The sequence below is a fragment of the Danaus plexippus genome (genome assembly GCF_018135715.1).
Source record: "Danaus plexippus chromosome 16 unlocalized genomic scaffold, MEX_DaPlex mxdp_31, whole genome shotgun sequence".
Lineage (NCBI taxonomy): Eukaryota > Metazoa > Arthropoda > Insecta > Lepidoptera > Nymphalidae > Danaus > Danaus plexippus.
The window spans coordinates 580,223-603,840 of NW_026869852.1; the positions used below are offsets into that span (position 1 = coordinate 580,223).

Sequence of the window (23,618 nt, forward strand, 5' to 3'; positions counted from 1 at the left end):
TCGAAAAAAAATATTAATATCACAGTTTAAATACTGCTTTTTGTCTTATTTATCCAGAAAATAACCTTCAGAGAATTTAATACACTTGGGCCGAGGGAAAATTTAGGTCAATAATAAAGGGACCGAACCTTACGAAGGAAACTTTGGAGAGATTCATACACGCTTTTATATTTGATACATTAGAGAAACCTTGGCTTGGCAAATATAGAAAAAGGTCCTACAGAACTTAATAATATCATTATTAAAATATAACAATATAATTTTATTTGACTTACAAGAATATTCCATTACATGACGTAATATATATGATAACATTTTTTTAATATGATGAGAGGAGGCGCAATCGAGCGACTCGGTACTGCTGTAGACAGATGACTAGCCGCCTATGTAAAGTCATAACTGTTTTAAAATGTTATTGACAAACAAATACTAGCCTAACTATAATATTCACATAATATACACTAAATAAACAAGCAACCTCGTTGGGCAGGTTCAAAAACTGTTCACTAGTGACTGCCTTGGGCTTTGCCTGTTTTTGGTTCATACTTCTCAGAGTTACTTCTCAGTCGATGTTCCTCTCCTAACTTTCTCTTCACTTCAGTATTCTCTTTGCAGAACAGGTCGCCACCACCGTCGCAAGTCCCGTCAGCCTTACTGTACGCCCCCGCGGAGCCATTAGAGGTAACACTATCATTTAATGCCAAAAATAATTATCTTATATTTCTTATTCTTTTCTTCATTTTTTTTATTAAACATAATTTTATTAAAATTAAGTCTGAGCCATCCAACATTGCTTTATTTAATTGGCTTAACGAAATAAGATTTTAAAAGAAACTCAAGTAGAAACAAAGAGAAAAACATTCTGAACATTCAACGCTTTAACACTCCTTATTAGACAGTCGTTATATATTAAAAAAAAACTATAAATACGTTTATTACAATGCTAAGCTGTATCGTGTGTCCAGCTGCTATGTGTGTTCCCGGAGCGAGGGTCTCGCGTCTGTGCTGCAGCCTGCAGCGCGGCTGCCAGGTCAGGGGGCGAGTCGCGGGCTGTTCGCTCTGCCAGAGAAGCCTTGGACGCTTTCAGACGAGACCAAGACGCAAGACAACCCCACGTTGTCGTGATTGACGCCCGACAAATACAGCTCATGGACGCTACCTTATTGGCACGGTTAGTTGTATACCTGTTATATATTTAGAGGATTATTTCTTCTTTAACAATAAATAGATGTTTTTTTTTTCTCAAAATATCTGAACTTCTTGATATCATGGTTGCAATTTAGAAAATTTATATATATAGCAACATCACTGCTAAATAGATGAGATACGAATACAATAGATTAAAAACATCTTTATAGGAAAATAACGGGGTCTATTTCTTAATAAATTTCATAGCTCAATTAATGTTAATTAAAATCCTTATGAAATCATTCCTATAGTGAACCTCTTTAAGACAATATTAAATGATAGCACAAAGACAGAGCTACGAGGAATAACGAATCCATCTGGTTCAAATTAATTTACGGTTATTGTTCTGATAGATAACTGAACAGCCTCATAAGGTCAATTTAGACATTCGAAGTTACATAAAGTCCCAACAAGCTGAATTTCTGTGAAGTTGTTTAAAACATAATAATAAACAATGTCTCAAAGTTCCCCATCATTCCCGTTTAAGGAAAAAATTTTATTCAAGATCAAAGGTCAAAAAAACGAGTTTTTCGCGATTTTCAGCAAAACGGTAAGTTTTATCATAAAAGTACATCAGACAAAAATTGTAGATCATAAAATTATCTATAAAAAATGTATCAATACTTTTTTTCTTACGAGCCACCGTTTCTGAGATATAACGATTCAAAAAGTTATAAAAGTTGTTATCGTCATAATATGCACACGTTTCCACGCCACCTATGAGGTAGTGTACTTAGCGCGTTTTTTTTTAACGTGGTTTCCCCAGTAGGCCTACTCCACGGGTCAGTTGTGATCCTGTTTAATGTAAAACTATTGCAAAATAACGGAAATTTTCAAAGATTGGGAAAGATAAAAGCGATGTAAATTAAAAAAAAAGTGTTGAAGTTTATTTGTCTTATTCGTAAGTTTCAAATTCTTGTTCTTCTCCTCCTGCTTCTTCTTCATCTTCATTTTGGATGCAAGTAAATTGCGCCAATAGCGATGTATCGCATGATACTTCGTCGGAGTCAAACGAATCCTCCATTGTTTGTGTTTCAATATTAGAGCACGACCGGCCTTGACAATTTGTGCATGCCAAAGAACAAAACAGTCCGACTTTTTTGCAACCACATTTAGCACTGCATCCCTTTTTGCAGTTGCAAAAAATAGTGTTCAGCAGTTTTTCCGGCGCAGGTGGAAGTAAAGTTTGAACTGGCTCTAATATATTATTGACCAACTTCCAACCCCAGTCTGTAGGGTCTAGCTGATTACCAAGCCACACTTAAACTTGGTAATATACTCGAAAAAGATGTTGGTGAGCAGCAACTGAGGTTGGAGGAAGATGTCTCGAAGTTACACTGGCTTAAAGATTAAGGGACTGGGTTTCATTTTACCTGATATTCTTATAGTTAAAACTTATGTATATTTTATATTGTAAGTATAAGTTACAATGACCGATAGAAAAATATTTAAACATTTAATATATAATATTTATATATATAATATATATATGTATAATATAATAATATATAATATGTATATATAAATAACAACTCAAGATGTATATACGTGGCGTACTCATGCATATTATGACGATAACAACTTTTATAACTTTTTGAATCGTTATATCTCAGAAACGGTGGCTCGTAAGAAAAAAAGTATTGATACATTTTTTATAGATAATTTTATGATCTACAATTTTTGTCTGATGTACTTTTATGATAAAACTTACCGTTTTGCTGAAAATCGCGAAAAACTCATTTTTTTGACGTTTGACCTTGAATAATTTTTTTTCCTTAAACGGGAATGACGGGGAACTTGGAGACATTATTTATAATTATGTTTTGAACAACTTCACAGAAATTCAGCTTGTTGGGACTTTATGTAACTTCACCCTCATTTTTTGGTCTAAATTGACCGGACTATCAGGTTATAATGATATAAGAAACACTTCAACAGTTACACGGTCAACGTTTAAGGTTTATATCAAGAGAGCGAAACGCTCCTACATACAATCTAAAGCTGATTACATATGAATGTAAAAAAAATTATTAAGACTCTAAATGATATGTTCTTATCTTTATTTGGAATACACTCACCGTATTTTAAGCAAAATATCAGAGCACAGTGCATTTAAAACCTAATGTAAACAGTAATTTAGGTGTTTATCATAATTACATGCAGTATAGTTTCGCTGTACAGTAATTTTGTTCACTGTTATTAATCTCTTATATTCCATGTTGTTATTAAATCACTTATTCAGTTCCTTTATAAGTCTTACGACTGACGTTTATATTTTCTGTTTTGTAACACTATAAGCGGTGGAGAGAAAAAATGTAGCAAACCAAAATTTTTGCTTCTGAATCATAAATCTAGTTTTCAAACAACCAAATTAATCATAAAGTTTGTTTGAGGTTATTCATAGCAGGTACTGCTGTTTGTAAAATATCATTTTATTTAATACGAGAAAAAAAAGTGACAAAGATTATAAATTGTACTTAATAAAAGGACATGTAAGATTATAATGATTTTTTATAACAACAAAAACAATGAACGTGATATGAAAGTTAAACAAATACCAATTTCACAGATTTTTAAAGACGACTTGAAACAGATAATAAATATTTTATTTTTTTAAATCGACAGGATACTAGTGTACATTCCACCCGTGAGAAGGGGGGAATGTTGTCGTTTAATGGTTTTTATTTAAATTATTTATTTATAAATATCCTGTTAAGTAACTGCATCTGTATTAGTGAAGGAGATGTTTTTTGTAAAAAATAATCACCTCCATAAATACGTACGTCGTGGTCGAGTAAGGAATGTTTTAAATCGACTGTAAAAGCATCATTTCAACCCCATTTTGTGACATTCCTTTCATAATGGATGATCGACAAAGAAAAGACGACGTCGAGCCATTTGTATTTACACAATACGATGGTTCTAAAACTGAAATTCATCGAAATTCAATATTCAATGGAGTTTTGAAAATAACAGAAAGTTTTGTAATTCAATATAAGCCTATTACAGAATACTTTAAACTGTAAAATACTAAATAATTTTTGAAATTCAATGATGAAAATATTAAAATGAAAAACACAGGTCTAAAGACAAAGTAAATATAATTTTATTTCAGTTATAATGAAAAATTATTAATTAACGGAAAACATGTATGTTTACTTAAAATTTACGTTAAACACTAAAGAGTTTAAATTCAATTTTATATTCTTGTGATTATTTTTAATTCAAAATCTCGTTGTTGGGTGTTAAAAATTTCAAATAAAATAAATTTATCAATGACAAAGCCTTTGTTTCACTTCAGAAGCTTTGTAAAGGGGCTTTCGGCAATCGATATTATTAAAGCATTGAGACGAACGCCTTTAAATTATCAGATCATCGTAACTCCTAATTTATGCAAATAATACTACAATTGACTAGAATCCGTATAAAAATTTATATATATGAATCGAAACCCTTAAGTACCAAGGTCTTCTTATAAAAAAGGAATATTTTTAATAGCCTTAAGATTTTTTATTCTTGGACGCTTTGGACTATATTTTTTTTTAATATTACTACACAATACAAAGTCCTTGTGGTCGTGTGACGTTAATCGTTGACCTAAATAAACTCATTGGAGTGTCATTGGAGGCCATGTCAGCCTTCCGGTGTATTCGACGTATCCCTTGACTTACTTAGGGGACTATATATTCCGTATCACCACATATATGTCCACATTGTTGTATGCTAAAGGCGACACATATTTGAGCAAAGTAAGATTATCTTTAAGTTAACTTAAAAAAAGTATTACTTACATATATATTGAAATAAATTTATTCCAATATTATTACTTATTGACGTATATAAATAAATAAATAAAGATTGATATACGTCATTTGATTTAATTTTTTTTAATAGTAAGGAGCTAAAACTATATAACCAACAAAGTCAAATATAAAAACAAAATAAACGATGAAACTTAAAAAATATATATTCTAACTTTTAAAATAATAAAACCTCTTTGGAGAAAACGAATAAAATAAAGCAGAGTGATACAGTGTATTGACCGATAGTTAGCCTTCAGACTGCATCTTCCAATTTCATTTAGAGACAAATTTTTCAAATAAAGAATGAGACCTTTTCTACGACTTTTGTCTGTCACTGACTTTCTCAATAGATATAGGATGAGTTACGAGTTCTAACTTTACGTTGCAGCAATGGATTGGTTAGTGTAAATAAAATTTGTACTAATGAAAAACTTATATATCATTGAATACTATTTCCTAGGAATTCATATTTCATGAATTTAACAATATTTATACCTCATATACTTAATTATATTTTCTTATTATGTATTCGTGTCACTGGTTTACAATTTAATTATTATAATTAAAAATTACATTAATACGAGATGTAAAACTGAGATATGTTTCTATAAAATTAACGTTTCACATTTACTTACGAAACGAAGGAGGCGGCAAAAAATTTTCAAGTCGAAATTAAAATATTGGCAAATGGCAATATTTTTGGCAACATGGACGACGTTTTCAATGAAAAATACCTAGTTTTTGTGAAGAAATCAACACATAGATTCTTTCACATTAATACAAACAAAACAAATTGGAATAAATAATAGAAAAGAAGTAAAACTATTCAGTTTCTAGAAAACATTTCAAGCATTATAGACTTTAATATAATTATAGTAAAGAAGCAAATATAAAAAGAAATTAAGACTTTATTGTTTTTTTGTTTGGGTCATATTTCGGGTTAGAATCATGATGTCAATTAACTGTCAGCAATCACATTCATAAAGATTTGTAGGTATTAGGAATTGCAATAATCCACTGTTTTTATCCCATTGTAATACTTCATTTAGTCGGCTATATATTTTCCACTAATACATTTACTTAAGGTTTAAGCTAGCCTGCATAAGTTATCGCCAAGCCATAGTTCACTAATTGCAACATCATTCAATTAATAGATTTTATTCATGGCCTCCCAATAAAATGCAAAAAACCAGTAGGACTTCCAAGACAGGTCCTAGGTCTTATAAACAGAGCTTATCGTATCACGCTTCTTTTTCCTTTAAAAGGTCTTTCAGCGTCCAGACAGTTTTATTGTAAAACATGGTGACAGGAGAATAAAGCGAGTCATTTGCTATTGCCCTTTTTTTAATAAATAAAATTATATCACATTTACTGAAACCTTCAAGTCTTTTCAATATTTCTTTTGTGTTGATTAATGTATAATGTTGTCTCTATGTTATGTTATTTTAATTTAATGTATAATATTGTATAGATCTGGATCTTTATTAATCCAGTCGTGTTTCTTTATATTAATAACCTCTGTATTTACTTCTAAACCCGGTATATTGTATGAAAAGGGTGCACATATTTATTATTATTACTTTTCCTATAAAATTATAACCAAATGTTTAAACTGTAACAAAAAACAGTGGTCTAGCTTCTAATAATTTTGTTTCGTGCATGGGGAAAAGTAAAGATAATTTAATTTTAAAATTTGTGCAATAAATTAAATATGATTTTAATCTACGTCCAATTTGACATTTAATTTAATGTGTCGTGTTATTGATGAGATGCGGGGACTAGACCAAATTGATTCAAAATCAATACACATTGATTTTGAATCAATTTGAGTGTTTAATTGATCAGAACGCGATGGAGGATAATATTCGAACCTCCAAAAGCGTGAAGTGCGAAATACGAAGCATAACTCAAATAATGAATATTCTTCTGTACAGATATAACAAACTAATCGCAACTCCGTCCTTTAACTATAAGAGCTTCTGATTTAACCTATCTAAAAAAACATAGTATTATGTCCTTGTATTTTCGATAGAAATATCCGTGAAGTTTCAGATGAAAATTTTTATTAAAACAACACAATTAAATAAATTTCATTTCTCACTTAAAAGTACCTAACCATATTTGAGAAATGTAAACAGTAATAAAACGTTATGTACATTTATAATTACATCTCATCGAGCACTTTGACCTTCGTCCCTTTACGGGAGTGAGTGGTGCGGGGGATCAACCTCCCTCCACTCCTGAACCACCCCTTAATGGAAAATGTCTAGAACTATGCGGCCACAGTAAAAGCTTCAAAGGTTTAAATGCATGTCAGACCAGAACGTTATTATACCAAATTTAAGTTCATACCAGTAAGCCTTTAGTTTGTTTTATTTTATACAACAGAATTATATGCAGGTACCTCATTCTACCCACAATTGAATTCTTATATAAAAATGGGATTTTGAAGTATATATATATATATAGATAATATTTTTCAAGACTGACAATTTATATTGGGTGGTATATAATTCCAAAAATTCAATGATAGTTTTTTTTAAACTTCGATAATATGCATGAAAATATTAATTAATTTTACATACAACCAAAAAAGTTTATTTAATATTTCTTCAAATTCTAGTTATTTAAATAACTTATTACATTAAAAATTTTATAATGGGGCCGAATAAGAAATAAAATTTTCTTTAATATTTCTAAATTTCCAGAAGATGTGAAATATATTGAACTAAATACTAACGTTCTCTTAAGAAATTTATTTTATTCAAATTGTTGTTTTTATTATACAAATTTTTTATATTATAACTCGTCCACAACAAGCAATCACCGACTGAAAAACTAAAATGACACAGAAAAAATAACAACGAAGTAAACCTAATGTGTAATCTAATCTTTATATTAAAGACTATTATTTAAATAATAAATATAAAACATTTTTTGAACTTATTGAATAAAAAAGTATTTGTAACTTACACAGATAGTGTCCGAACATGTACACCATTTTGTTTTTAATGTACTACGAAACTATATACAATCGTTGTTACAGTGCTATACGCGGAATGAAGAACACGCAACACGTCATCTTAATCGCAGTGGTCAAAAAAAGGTAAGTTTTTTAAAGTCTTATTTATTTTATAATGCGTACAAACTAACTAAATGATCGCTCTACTAAAACGACACACAAAAAAATTATAACAGCCGTAACGTTGACGGTATCAAAAATTATGTAGTAATTTTGAATAGAAAAAATTTATTGGTTCTTATAGGGAATGAAACTATCGAATAAACTAACTTGTTTTTAATTATTCACTAAAATGTGTTATTACTAGTTTGAGAAATGAAAGTAGCCGCTGGCAGGACATGACGTCATTTTAATTGCAGTAGTATAATAACATGAAATAGAAATCAAACGTTCAGATGATTGATGGAGACTACATTAAGATCCCGGTTTAATTTGAATATCCGTTCTCGAATTCAACCAGTCCTATTACATTTATGCACCGGTTATATTTCAGTTGCAATTAAATCACATCTAAGGCATAATACACATGATCCTAATATAAAAGAATAGTGAAAATAAAGAATTTTATCACTAATTTAAATGGACAATAAAGAAATTGAAGCAGAAAATATTACATAAATACTTTCATGTCTATTTAAACCCTGAGGTAGCCAGTTAAACAGACGGAGACTAATGAGATCTAAGAGTTTCGCGAGTTTTATTCATTTAAATGAAACTAGTATTTTTCGGATAAAATACGCGTTACTAGTAAGTTTATCCGAAAAATACTAGTTTCATTTAGACAGAGACTATACGTTTTCGTTTTAGTTAACTACTTAAATTTAAAACCTATAGTTTCGAGTTGAAGCAGCCCAAGTATGAATAATATTAGACGTTTCATAATATTCAAGAGAAAATTCTGATTAATTTAAGGTAAGAGCCTTACCACATTTGTAGTGCACCTTATTGCCTTAATAGCAGTAAAAACATTGTTGATTAAAAGTCTCATACGTAAAAAAATACAGTTCGGAAATGTTACACTTATTATTTATACATTTATATATAATGTAACTTAACTCAGAAACGTCGCTCAAATTCATTTGTTTAGATGCTGGAAAAATTTACGTGTAAAATATAGAAAGAGGACAAAAAAAAATGTTCTTTAAAAATAATATCTCGGCCACTTAGAATAAATACAGAGAAGGCCATTACTCATTTTTCTCGTGAAATAAATGAGATAAAAAAAGTACAAAGGAATCCCTTTCTGAGTTTCGGATTAATGCGTCGTTACTCAATCTAAACAATAATGTAGGTATTACACAGAAAAACATAACTAACTGGATTCCTGTACTTGGAATTTTTATTCACAGTAATAATTAAACGAGTTACAGCTGCAGGTAACTATTTCGTTATTGTTCGTTCGTTCGTTATTGGTAGAAATTTTAACATAGTACTTCCGTGCTCTGAATTTTATTGCGATCTCGCCATATGTTTCTGACTGAATAGAGATTTTATCAATATTAAATTCCGAATGCTAACAGGTTTTGTATTCAATTTGAAATCAATTGCCATAACATGATGTAACAGATAACATTTGGTTTTTTCGCTACTTCCAGTAATTTTGCCATCGACGAGTCAATTAATTGACCAAAAAAAAAATTACGTCTATCTAATACTTATGTACAGACATCGCTTAAAAAACTATACAAGAAAAATAGTATGCACCACTAGTCCTAAGTTTTGAGATTTAACAAAGTTTACTCGGTTCTATCAATAGCCAGTTAGTAGGAACTTTACTATTGACAGACTTCACAAACATATGTTTAAAATTTGTTATTATAATAAATAATTGAAGTCGTGGTGGCCTGGACGTTAAAGGCCCGCCTCTGATACCTGAGGGTACGGGTTCGAAACCTAGCAAGTACCAATGTGATCTTTTCCGAGTCATATGTACTTTCTAAGATTATTTAGACACCACTGACGGACGGTGAAAAAAAACATCGTGAGGAAACCTAGTCTTATAATTTAAAATTATAAGATTGAAATCGCCAACCCGTCTTGAGCAAGCGTGGTGATTAATGCTCTAACCTTCTCCATGTGAGAAGAGGCCTTTGCTCAGCAGTGGGCTCCGATAGGCTGATGATGATGACGAATAAATAATCATAGAAGTGGATTTCATTTCTCAGTTTGATGACCTCGAAGCCAAACAATTAAGTTGATAGATAGGGTCACAAATTACTGACGTGGTTAAACAGCCCCTTCAAACAAAGGGCAAATCTCATTAGGCCCGACAAAGATGCTGATGGTATTTGACTAGACATGTGTAGGTTGACTTTATTTAACATAAAAGCTTATCGGATGACTTATTCATAATGGACCTTTCATAATACTTTATTGTATTCTCCTCTCTAACAATGAACGCTGTTATTTATAAGAACAGGAATCGAATAACATTGTTGTTAAGATGCATAACTGTTTTAAAATGTCTTTCGAAAAACTTATGAAAAATTTAAACTGTGCTATGACAGATAATTCTGTTGAACTTCTGGAATAAACTGGGCAATACATCTCGGAGACCGGAAAGATCGATCGTTTCCCGGATACAATCAAGGTTATGTCCTGCCATGTACCCGGATACTTGTTAAGGGTTCTTCATGTCGTCTCTTCCGTTGATTATATGATGGACACTAAACCTGAACTCTATTTACAATGTAATACATTTTCACGTTTTCAGTAAATTTCATCAATCAACTTTGTGTCTGCGTATAATGCAATAAAAAATCTTTAAAAAAATTATTGTTCCTACAGCAGGGCTACTGTTTAATTGTCTGTTTGTAATTTCATTATTAATTATTTATTGGTCTACTGTATTGCATTTGACATACATATAGCTATATTAATACTGTTTTTCTGTACATATTGTAATTGGTACAAGCTGAAAAAAAATTATGTCTATTAATGTTAAAAAAAAATTTATACAACCTGTCGGAAACGTCATGAAAAATATATAATTTAAAGAGGATGTTGATTTCCTTTATAAATATGCTTCGTTACCATGAAATATATACAGCATTATGAGGTTACATTGAATAAAATTTAGAAAAAGAATTCCATAAATGTCGTCAGTAATGGATCCTTCATTGGACAAAACCACCGTAGCTTCTGAATATAATTTAAACAATAGCAATGGAAAGCTAAGATTATTTATTCTTTTATTCACAAAAATACTAAAATGGGATCGATAAAAAATTGTGTAGGTTTAATAAAAAAATATTCGTTTAAATATAGCGAAACTCCCGCAGATTTACTGAATGAAGAAAAGTTATTTCCTCAAAGGAAACATTAAAGGATAAAACTATGTAAAATGTTTAGATGAACACAAATATTATTATACAATATTTAAAGGTAGCTTTTTTAATAACATTAATATTATGAATTGTATTACAATTACTTATGTGATTATGATATGAGTGAGTGAGTGAGTGAGTATGATTTATTTTACTCATAAGCGTATGAATTACGGAATAATTACTTCACTATATTAATGTTTCTTTGATCAATAAAAATACTTTTTTTATTCGATTTTCATTGGTCCCAATGAGTGGAAAAAAGCAATGATTAATGATGAAGACGTATTCGTCTTTATTGGCCATTGAGATCCATACCAGAAATACCAAACCGAGAGAGTAAAATATTTGTCAAGACATTGTTATAAAGAATTCCCAATATAGCTGAGAATTTCCGCAGAAATCGATTTTTATTGATGCGTAAATATCTTGCATTCCATGCATAACGTTAAAGGTATTTTTTTTTGCAGTAAATCGAATTCAATGTAAGCAATATGTCGCATCGTTTCAATAATATGAAGATAATAAGAAGAATCCATAATGGATGACCAAAAGGCTATAAAAATAACTTATAACAGATATTACATTTAATGAACGAAGGATAAAGATTATCCGAAGTTTCCTGTAGCGATCGAAGTTACTGGAACTTCGTTTCATTTGTAAGAACGACAAAGACACGCTTGTCTAATACAAAACGTATTCCTTATATCACTCACTTATTTAAAAGCATATTTGGAAAATAAACAAATTTTTTTATCAAATAAAACAACAATTATATCAATGTTCTATTTGAGACTATTTTCGTTCAGTATGTATGTATATCCAGACATTGTTGAAACTAAATTCAAATATAAACACATCTTTCAATATAAATACTCAAGAACAGTTATAAATGGTTATACATATATCCCGGCACATGTTGTTTCCGGAGTATGCGATAATTCTCCCCGATCTCATTTACGGTCTCCAATATTCTCTCCATATTATTGAATTCCTCGAAAATCCTTCAAAAGCCACAGAATGGACGTTCGCTGAATAGATGATTTCAAACAATGTTCCGTAATAGATCCCCCCAGCCTATCATACTATTGTTAGTATTTAATCAAAAATAATATATTTTAATGTACTACTAACATACTATTTTTTGTAGGTTTTTAATATAACATATGTATATAATATAACATTATATAGGTTTTATTTAATATCAATGAGGTTGGTAAGAAATATACAATATAAATATTGTAATTAAGACTATCCTCTTGGCAAATCTTTTTGACACTGAAATTAGTGTTACAAACGTAAAAAATGAATGGAGTTTATTAAAACTTCTTTAGTATATGGCTCTTCGGATATGTGCGTTATTTATTAAGTTATTTGAAATATCGAGCGCCACCTTCGGCGACTCTGATCTGATGTGCACACTTATCTACAAGATTATATAAATCAACCGTTCTTTGATAAACATTCCGAAGATCTCAAACATACCGTTTCACTTGAAAGTATTTCGTAAAGGTTAAAGTGATCGCATATTTAGAATATATTTCCCTTTAATCAGATAGCGCTCTCCTGTTTCAATTGACATTACTTTCGGATTTACAAATAACTGTAGTATGAGAACGTAGCAATGAATCGCTTCAAAAGAATGTCCAGTCCAGGCTTAAGCGCTTTAAAATAATTCGACTGTATTACGCGAAACACATGTCATTTGTCATAAAACACGTAACTACTAAATCTATACTCCACATTTATAAATATTAATATTGTATCCCAAAAATATTTTTTTATTTATATACTAAAAAACAACAGTTATAGCTATAATATTGAAAAAAAAATGTGATGCACAAACGATAACTCTTAATAAAGACCTTTGCCAGAAGCCATTTTGATATAGAAAACAAGTGAATTTGCGGTAAAGGTAGCTGTAAACAGGAGAAACAAAAAAGATATATACTTAAATAAGTTGATTAGTCACTTACAAATAAACACGAACATTAATCACTTACGAATAAATTTATAAAAAGAGAAAATTTACACATACATATATATGTAATTAAAAAATATATAACTATAATATACAAATACACGTCAATTTAATGAAGAATAATATAAAAATAATTACATAGTGAGAGAAATATTTTAGAGAAAAAAAAAATTCATAGAAATTTTCATTAATCATTTTTAATTCTAGTAACACTGACGTCTTGGTATCTTGATAAACTGATGTTGCTGCGAGGAACTTCAATTGAGGCTTCCCATCAACATCGTTGCTGAGAATGGTTTTATACTAATTAAAATCTTCTGTTGAAAACAAATTATGTTCAAAGTATAAAAACTTTAATTGCATATCCATAACCATATTTTCTTGTAGTAGGGGATTTTAAAACAATAACCTTTCACTCTACTTCTGTTGTTAAATAAAGAAAATTGGAATGTCGTCGATTTTCCAATTTTGATTATTGACTTATAATTTATCGTGTATCTAAACGAAGGTCATTATTGTGTTAATTCAGCTTTAAATTTTGGTACTGTTATAAGCATACGATATATCTTATTTTCTTACTCCTTTGCTTTTACACTTTTAAAAACTGAGCTGTTTAAACCAAGTGGCCGATACTATCACACTCATAACATTAACCGTACAAGACATAAAGTGATGTCAATAGATTATATGAGTTCTGAATCTATTCAAGAATCCAAATGTCTTAACTAAGTCTTACTTATAATCTTGTATAAAATAGACAAGATCGTAGAATTACCTTTATCACTATGTACTAAGTGTTTCAAGAAACCTGTCATCAGACGATTGCGTGACTCAAACAACACAAAAATATCCAACGATCACTAAACACGCACCCCTTTCTAAGGGAAATGATTATTATTGTTGCTAGTAAACATAATAATTAATAACATTCACATTGTTAATTGCATTATTACAAGACACTTCAGATCTTATTATTAGTTAAATATATATGTTATATAAAGATTATTAAATGTTAAATTAGACAACTTCTAATGAGAACAGTTCACGAAGGTCGTATTGGAAAAATCCTATAACAGCATAATATCTTGCCTAACCACGGTCTTACACAGATACCTCATGATAATTGAACTATGAAATGAACACGATGTAATTCAAGATAAATAAAATTATTCCCTTTTATTAAAGTACATATTAAGATTAACGTATTCGGTCATAAACGCTATAAACAAATCTTATAAGGCATTTAACCTTATATATCCGCTAAGCGGTCGTTGCTTATTGCATATTTTAAAATGCAACACGCTATTAACGCGATTGGAAGGAGCTTACACAATATATTTTACATCACAAAAATCAATATGCAAACTGCTACATCAGAAATAAAACGCGAACGTGCATCGCCAATATGTCATCTTGTTTAATTTAACCCCTTTACTTACTCTGTAGGGACGAGAAAACGAATTGCAATCGATCGCCAATTAGGGATGCCATAATTTTGTCGATAATGTGATACTACATATACGTATTGTTTTATTGAAGTAAAAATATTATATATAAAATATTATATGTCAAAAAAGGCTTTTTGTCATACATTTGTACTCAACATAATATATACATCGGTGTTTTAAAATATTGTTATAAGTGAATAATTTCATTTAAATTTCAACTCAATTAATTGGACATTCCTAGAGGTGTCCAAACTTGGCTAGGCGAAACGTTGTTAGCCTTATACACTTAAGTGTAACGAAGAGGTGGTAAAAAATAAACGGGTTTAATTAAGCTAGCCGTAAAGCAACACCGCCGAGACCCTAAACCACTAATAAGGTTGCTGTGATATAAACCTCCTTCGTCCGTGCTATGACCTAAACGAAATAAAGCTGTTATACGGAAAATTATATTATTTATAACAAATAAAATTTTTGGTATCTTGAAGAGCTACATAAATAAATTGAACAATAAAGATATTCAAATTTCGAATAATTTTAATAGTGGCAATATAGCATATTCGATTTAAAGACCATGGTTACATCTGGGTTAGAAAAGTAAAATACAAATATAGTGAGATCTAAGATTTTCGCGAGTATTCATTTAAATAAAACTAGTATTTTTCGGATGAACCGTGATCACGGGTAGACGAGATGTGATCACATGCCCGTGATCACGGTTGCTGAAAAGTAACCGAAACGTCGGGAGTATGTAGTTTTTTCCAAAAATAAATCACGCGTAGTTCATCCGAAAAATACTAGTTTCATTTATACAAATATAGTCTTTCTATAATCCTTTACTAGTTTTACTAGCCTCAGATGTCAGTTATCGTAATTGATATAAACCATATCACGCTGGAAATGATCAAACTAATGATGAAACGTCTGATATAATTTAAGGTTTTCTCCTCCCCGTCTATATAAAGAATTCTTTTATAGATGCCACGATTATAATTTAATGCGAAGAACATAAACCCTGGTGGTGTACATCAAAATATTATTTATGTCATAAAATTTCTGACGGAAAACAGGCAACACATTACAGCGTAAAAGAATTTTATATGCGATAAACGGACACGAATTCTGATTCTGCGTCCGTTCCCGTCCGCCGTTCCATCCAGCTACCAATAAAAGTAATACGTATTTGACATTTATCCGATTTCGACGCAAACGTATTCTAACAATAGATATCGGCTTTTTCGATCCGTCGGATGATATCACAAGGGCTCTTGTTTTAAATCCAAATTGCAAATTGCAATAACCTATCTTTTTTTTAATCCCCATGGATAAGAGTGGGTTGTTTTAGTGATGAATGAAGACAAAAATGCATATGTAACTTTCTCGATGAAATCCTATAGTTATTATATGCAATTCAATTGAGAAGCTGAGAAAAAAATATTCCTGAGCAAAATATATTACAAAGGTATAATAAAAAGTTGCGTATAAAATAAAGAGCTTATGAGTTTAATTAATATAAAAAAGGTTTTACTGTTAATAATTGTATTAGGGTTATTACAGTAATTCCTTCTGGAATAACGTGTCTCACGTTAGATTAATTAATTTCTCGTGTATAAAATAAAATCTATTCATATAGAAAAAAAAATAAAGTCGTAATTATGTAACGTCGTTATAACAAACACACTCAAACACATGTTTGTGTTGGAGTGGTTTTCTATTTTATCTAGCACAATTAAATTATACAGCCTTTCTAACCAGCAATTATCAGAGCCTCCTGTGGTTTCAACTAAATTTGCAGCTTAATGGATTTATGGCTCACTGAGTGAAATAAGACTTCTTTGAAATTGATTTTGTTGGGACAACGGTAAAATAACGTTTTATTTATAAAATGTAATATCAAGACTGCGATTTAAATTTAATTGTTTTGAAAATAGTGTTTTTTTATAGTTCATTCAACAGTATAGGTGGTAGAGCCTAGCTGTGGTCAAATAACTACAGCCCAAACATGGGAAAAACCACCTCCTCATAGAAGATCGGCGTGAAGTAGTTATTAATGATTGCGTTTCGTCCAATGAGTGAGAGAGTCGATTATCCTTTCCCTGTGCCCACCCTTTTCTGTTATTCCTTATTCCCACACCTCCCTTTTCCTCAAGAACTTAGGTTGGCAACGCAGCCTCAACGTGTTGCGGATGTCCATGGGCGACGGTGACTACTGCCCATCAAGTAGGCCGTCTGCTCGTTTGCTAACTATTACATAGAAAAAAAACACACAAATGTATTATGACATGTTAATCAATAAGACATTTCACATTTTATTTATTTAACTAGTTAGACCTCTTGATGAATTTGTATATAATGAAACTGAATTCCATCATAATTTTCTTCCAAATCATATGAAAAATTTATGCTTAATAAAACCAAAAATATGCTTATATGTCCAATTAATGAAGCAATACTTTTCATCGGCCATAAAGCCGACATAGCTGAAAGCTCATAGCGGTTAACCACACGTGTATTGGAATACAATAAATGAGGTCTCATTTACTAAATTTTAATATATATATTCTTTATATTATGAACGCATATTTATTAAATTATGCAATACATTTAAGTATATGACAATAAAGAGAGTAAGCCTCACACAATAACCTAATCCCGACCAAAAAGTTTTTCTTAGATATGTCCAAACATATATTACTGTTTTATTTTTTACATTATAATAAAAAAAATAAGAATAGAAAAATATAACATTTCAAGAAACAGGCATACATAAATATTTATCCTAATATAATAAAAAAATTATTAAACCGACATTTTAACTTGCATCTACAAAAAAAGCTGACTAATATGTTCATTACAAAAATTTGTAATCCGAATCGCAAAACATAAACACGCTGCATAATATATTAAAATATTTACAATGTTTGGGAGCGTTAACTTAATAACATCTACCGTATATTAAATTTTACAGATTAATATAATTAAAATTCAACGTGACAAATTTAACGTTTCATTTGTTTTCATATTCGCACTTACCAAACAAATTATTAGCGTCGTTTTAACAACGATGTCAACTATATTAAAGTAACACATTTGGTTTGAAATTTTTCCATCACGCCCACAATACTCTGTGTAGTGTCATGAGCAAAGCGCTATTGACATGACGCGAACGGCTTTGAAATTTTAACTTTTTGCTGTCAAAGTGACGTTAAAGTTGCGAACGCCAATCAGGCCTAATGGCATCCATTTACCTCGCACCTGGTTTTTTTACTAAATATTTTTTTTAAAGTTTAAAACCTGTTTATGTTCAATTTCCTATACATGGCGGTATCGTATTATATGCCTATTGGATGTATACAATAATAACCTTTCAAGTATGTCTTATCGAAAAAAAATTTTAATCCTATTCCCTCTAAAATTTATTTTCAATTACTTAGCTGTCCATACCTCTATTTTCCGCGCGATATATATTTTTTTAATATTCAAAAAATTATAATAAAAATATACTCAATATCTGTTACAGCTAGCTAGCTAGTTTATTAGCTGGGAAAGACTTGCATCAACAAACGATATTCCATACTTCTTATAGCGTTATTATATAGAGAAACACTCTTGATAGTCAGCATTTAAGTTTCCTAAAAGAAAAAGCAGTGCTTAAAAGGATCTACATAGCACCAAATCAGCACCCTCAATGAGATGTTTAAATAATTAAGTTGTCTCCTGGTCATCGCTGTCCAATCATTAAATACCGGCGTAATCTAATTTGTCCACACTTCTAATCACCAAAATCCAGAAGGTGGAGAAATAAGAGACTTGAATCTGTTAGACACACCGACAACAGAGTCATTTTGGACATACACACATAACCTGGCTCGATATAGAAGATTATAAACAAAAGTGTTACTAGGTTAGACAAAGCAACCGCATCTGTAGGACATAGAACCTGCGTTTCCGTCAAAACAAGCGATCGCATCTTTAGGTGGTGGTGAACTGACACGACATGAAAATACAGAATTTATGCAGACAGACAAAAATGTGCAAGCGCCTTGAAAAGTTGATATGATATTTAATTTGTATAAATTAATACGGTGGGTTATATTTTTGCATAGCCTTGAAATTAAAACTCAACAACACTACCAAACTCACCTTATCAGTAGATATTAATGTAAAAATTGCTAAGATTCCCAAGAACTCAAGAAATCGCCAAGGGATCTTCTTGACAGCCAGCGTAATATCAGTCTCAGGAATGCGTTACTATCCATGACCAAGATCCTGACACGGCGAAAATACTGGCTTATCATTCTCGGCTCAAATTTTAAGGCAACCATTCAGACCTAATTTGGCAAGGCTTTATTAGACAACATATCGGAACCCGATTGATTGGTTGCAGGCGTGACTTTGCCTAATGGGTGGAACTATGCCAAAGGCCGATGTTATGGTTTCCACAGAGAAAATTGAATTACTTAAGAGAATATTTGTTTTTCTTTATTGATAGCATTTTTGTACATAGATCATCCCTTTAGTATTTTATGATAATTTTGTAAAATAATAAAAATATATTAGCAAACCGTACACTAACAGAGAGTTTTGTTTAACTTTTCTGTTTTTCTTGAATCGCTTAGTAATGAATTTTACAACAGGTTCCACAACTTTTAACAGTGAGACCGAACTGTGTCATATTTTTCTATTAATTCTTGCATTAAATGCTTGTAATGTTGACATTAAGCAATAGGAGACACTACGAGTATACTTAAATGAATAAATAACTTTAATTTCGTTTTAATCTGCCGACATGTGAATTATTTAGTAGTTACTAAATAATAAATAAGGATTTAAGACTGTAAACGTTTATATTGTATAATATGATTTCACCAGAAGTGTATTGGGGCTTAGCAACAGTAAAAGGAAGTTTTCACTCCATCAAAAACATAAATTATTCAAAAAATATATACGAGTATGCAAAATCTTTTATAATCTCGTATTTAATATTTTTAAAACGGACAAAGTAGATGAGCCGCGATTTATAATACATTTTTGACTGGATCTTTGCCGCTTTCACTCCACTGGGCTGGAAACCTCGCCTGGCAACCCGCTATTATACTGAATATTTCCATAGCGTTAAGTTGAAGTTAGTCTCTTTGAAATATCATATAAACCGTTGCATTATTTATAACTTACATTAGAAAAGAGGGAAAAAACATTAGCTTTGTTTTGATTTATTGCTTTAACGCAAACCAACGTGTTTAAGCGATCCCATACATAATCTGTCATATGTACATATATAAAATATCTAAAATAATGACTAGTGAGGTCATTTCTGTCTTGAGTCTAGAAACCAACTGTCACTTCGATTAGCCGTTCACAACACGTTACAAATATTTCTATATGTTCTTATAACAAATCTATTTCATGTTCAATAATTTATATCAATATCTTTTGATCAGACGTAAGCAGTCATGAAGAAATAATAAGTCATTATTAAATTCTATTAAGCTAGAGATTTGTCATATATTTTAAGGCGATAATAAATTATTTTTATGATGTCTAGTCCTAAAACATTTTGTTCTGAAATGCAGACTAAAATTTTCTTTTGTAAAATTCATCATAAAGGCACATTTCGTTTACTTCTTAACCGATTGCGACGAGAAAAAAAATGTGAATTGTGATCTAAACCTAAATGTATATAAAACATGAAAGAAAAATATTAATATATAATCTGTCTGTAGTGATAAAGATACAAGTAAAACAACTCTCGTTTTATTAAGTAAAATACGTATGTACACCCACCAATTGTTTCCTAATGCCAAACAAGAAAAAATGACTCAAAAGCAATATATAGATTATTATAATTATTTAATATTAATTACAAATTATGTGGGTAGGGCGGCACGTAAACATATTTTTTTGGATCCCAATTATTCTATGGATTGTAGAGGCATATTGAAAAAATGGACCACTTCTTAAGACTGTCTTTCTAAAATATATAGATGATCCATTAAGAAAAACACAAAAAACTTCGAGCCTCTGCTATTTTAACTGTAGGATAAGATTTGTCAGGACGCTCACCCTATTATATCAACATGAAAAAAAGAAATAACATTGTAGTGTTGCCATGTTGAGTCGTTCAGAAGAAAACAAAGCTTGATTTACAAAAGAAATTCTGGGAAATAAAATTGTCTCTTAACCATAATCGCTATTATTTTATGTAAGCTTACTTCTAACTGTTGGAAACCTTCATTTATAACAGACGTAAGCAGTAATAATGCTTATATATAATATTAACTGCTTATAGCAGTAATACGAATATTAAAAATATGTAATTGTTATAAAATTCAATAAAACATTCAAAGTTTATTTTAACAGTCAACTTTATTTTAAACAAAATGTTTGAAAACCATTCATCCATATAAATTAAATAAAAAAGTATCCCAACAAGCTAATAAAATATTGTAAACCCTCCTTTATTTTCCCCCGTCTGCTAATTCTATTTTATCTTATTTACTGTAGAATGTTTGTATAAGAAACAGGGATACACAGTTTTAGGCCATGTTTGGTTTTGTTTTTAGTGAACATTTTATTTAAATATCTTACCGAGTTCTAGACGGTTAGGTTTAATAAAATTATATTAATACGAAATATTTCTTTTTCGTTTAAGATTTTTGAAGACAATATTTATTATTTATTGTATTATTTGTTTCTTAATTATAAAATATACTTTCGTTATACTTTATGTTCATTATAAATTAATCTTTGTTCTTTTCGCTGATTTTGTATTCTATGAAAGAAATTTATTTTATTACGGAATCCGAAGTGTCAAAACGTGATGTTCAAAAACTTACAATTAATTATACTCATGACAGGTAACAAGAAACGGAAAGGAATCAACGTTAATTAAACGAAAATCACTTTTACGCTGAAAATTATGATAAAAATTTTACATGTATCCAATTAAGGAAGTTTTATGTTTATTAATTCAAATTAAAAAACTTTGTAAACTAGAAATAGGAGGAGCGTCGTATAAGTTAAAAGTAAAATTATATATAAAAAATACGTCTTCACTTGATATTGGCAGAACATATTGCGATATTTTTTGAATTTAGAACATAAAAGCAAATAAGTGAAATATTTTTATACAAAAAAATAATAACGTATAAAATGTCGTTAATATCCCAACACCGCTGAACGTTCATTATGTTCACATAATGGAGTTACGACGTCAAAGTACCATTATATCAAATGCACTTTGTTAAAGAGTTCTCTTTATAAAAAAAATAACTTTAATGTATAAATATGATACTTCTACAGCTTCATACAATATTACATTGGAGCTATTTTCTCAGATACAACTCCTTAACGAGTCGTCTTGTTATCTATTGGATGCGTCATGGAAATATATGAAGTATATTGCGAATCCACGCTCTTATATTTTAAAGCGAGGACGATATTCTCAAATCCAAGTTAATAATTTTTATAACTTATACGTAACATCCATGTAAGATGGAATTTGAAAATATTATTGTGGTAACTATTGATGAAAATGTAAATTAATTTATAAAAATATATTAAATATACCTTCTCCTATCAAAATATAGGTGTGTTAGCCAAGCTGAAAATTTCCTTGAATATTCTAGGAATACGTTTTTTTTTTAATTACAAACAGCTTATGTCAAGTCTATCCCTAACCTATGAAATAGGTGCATATATGGGAATATAATAATTATGTATGTTTTTGTTAATGAAATACATAAATGTTTTATTGTTTCAGTGCATATCTGAAAGATGACTTTGCCGTACTACCTTATCTGGAAGCTGGCTTCAATAGGGTGAGTCACTTCCTGCCGACAAGTAGAAACTTTTGTTGTAAATTCAATAATTTTTAAATGAAAAAGTTATGTATGTAAAACGGGGTACTTAAGGTAATAAATAATAAGTTTTGGAGACTAAAACGAGTTGAGAACTTTAGTTTTTCATATTCTTGAATTAAATAAAAACATCAGCTGAAAGCGAAACATGTTTATTAAGAGCCCAAATAACTTAAAATAGTTTAATACTTCAGAATAAATTAGCACATTACAATGCAAAATTAATAATATATCGTCCTTTTCACACAAATGTTTCGTTTATTTCGTTAATTTTGTCCGTCGAACCCTGTTTTTACAGAGTCCTTGACATGTAAATGTAAGAAAACAAAGACCTCATTGCCTTGTAAGTGAACCCCGTCCGAGGTCAACAAATTCCAGCCCACAATTAAGGGTCCATCCATCAAAATTTGAATGTGGTCACAGTAACTGAGAGACATCTGGACAACTTTGTACATTTCTACTTTTATTTACACAAACATTGTTCCATACAATTTGTATTATAATAATTTAATAGCAAATAAAAATTTTGTTTATTAATATTATACACAAAAGAAAGTTTTCGATTGATATGACATTTATCAGTGTCTCATAAATGTAAAACATGAAAATAAAATTAAATATATTACAGCCATATGTATATGGGATTTGCTCATACCATTCTTGTTCTTGAACAACTTGTAGCTGTATTTGTGTAGGTTATTTGTGAGATACCTTGCAAAAAATGGATTCGCCCCCACCCGTCCGCGGATACTATCGATATTCAATAGCTGTTGATAAAATATCTCGTTATCAGTACAAGGTAAAGCTTTTATACCGTTAGATATTAAAGGTTTCGTGTGACGAACATTTTAATTTTACTGTGAATTTCTAGAAATGTAGATCTTAATTCTATTACTCACTGTTGTAAAAATACTTTTTAAACCTAAGAGTTGGGCAAGATAGTGTTTGGTACGAATTATAAGTTTTTAATATAGCAAATATTAAGACACCGAAA

The 23,618-nt window shown here is 30.2% G+C and overlaps 1 protein-coding gene across 9 annotated transcripts in view; it reads left to right on the top strand.

The window, feature by feature from the left end:
- LOC116771672 (high affinity cAMP-specific and IBMX-insensitive 3',5'-cyclic phosphodiesterase 8) overlaps positions 1–23,618 on the top strand; it is a 112,668-nt gene that overhangs the window by 79,729 nt on the left and 9,321 nt on the right. For all 9 annotated transcript variants that reach the window (XM_032663568.2, XM_032663569.2, XM_032663570.2 and 6 more), the window contains 4 exons: positions 616–681; positions 966–1,171; positions 8,038–8,097; positions 22,528–22,585. In XM_032663568.2, coding sequence (XP_032519459.1) covers positions 616–681; positions 966–1,171; positions 8,038–8,097; positions 22,528–22,585 — 390 coding nt within the window. The remainder of the gene's footprint in view (positions 1–615; positions 682–965; positions 1,172–8,037; positions 8,098–22,527; positions 22,586–23,618) is intronic.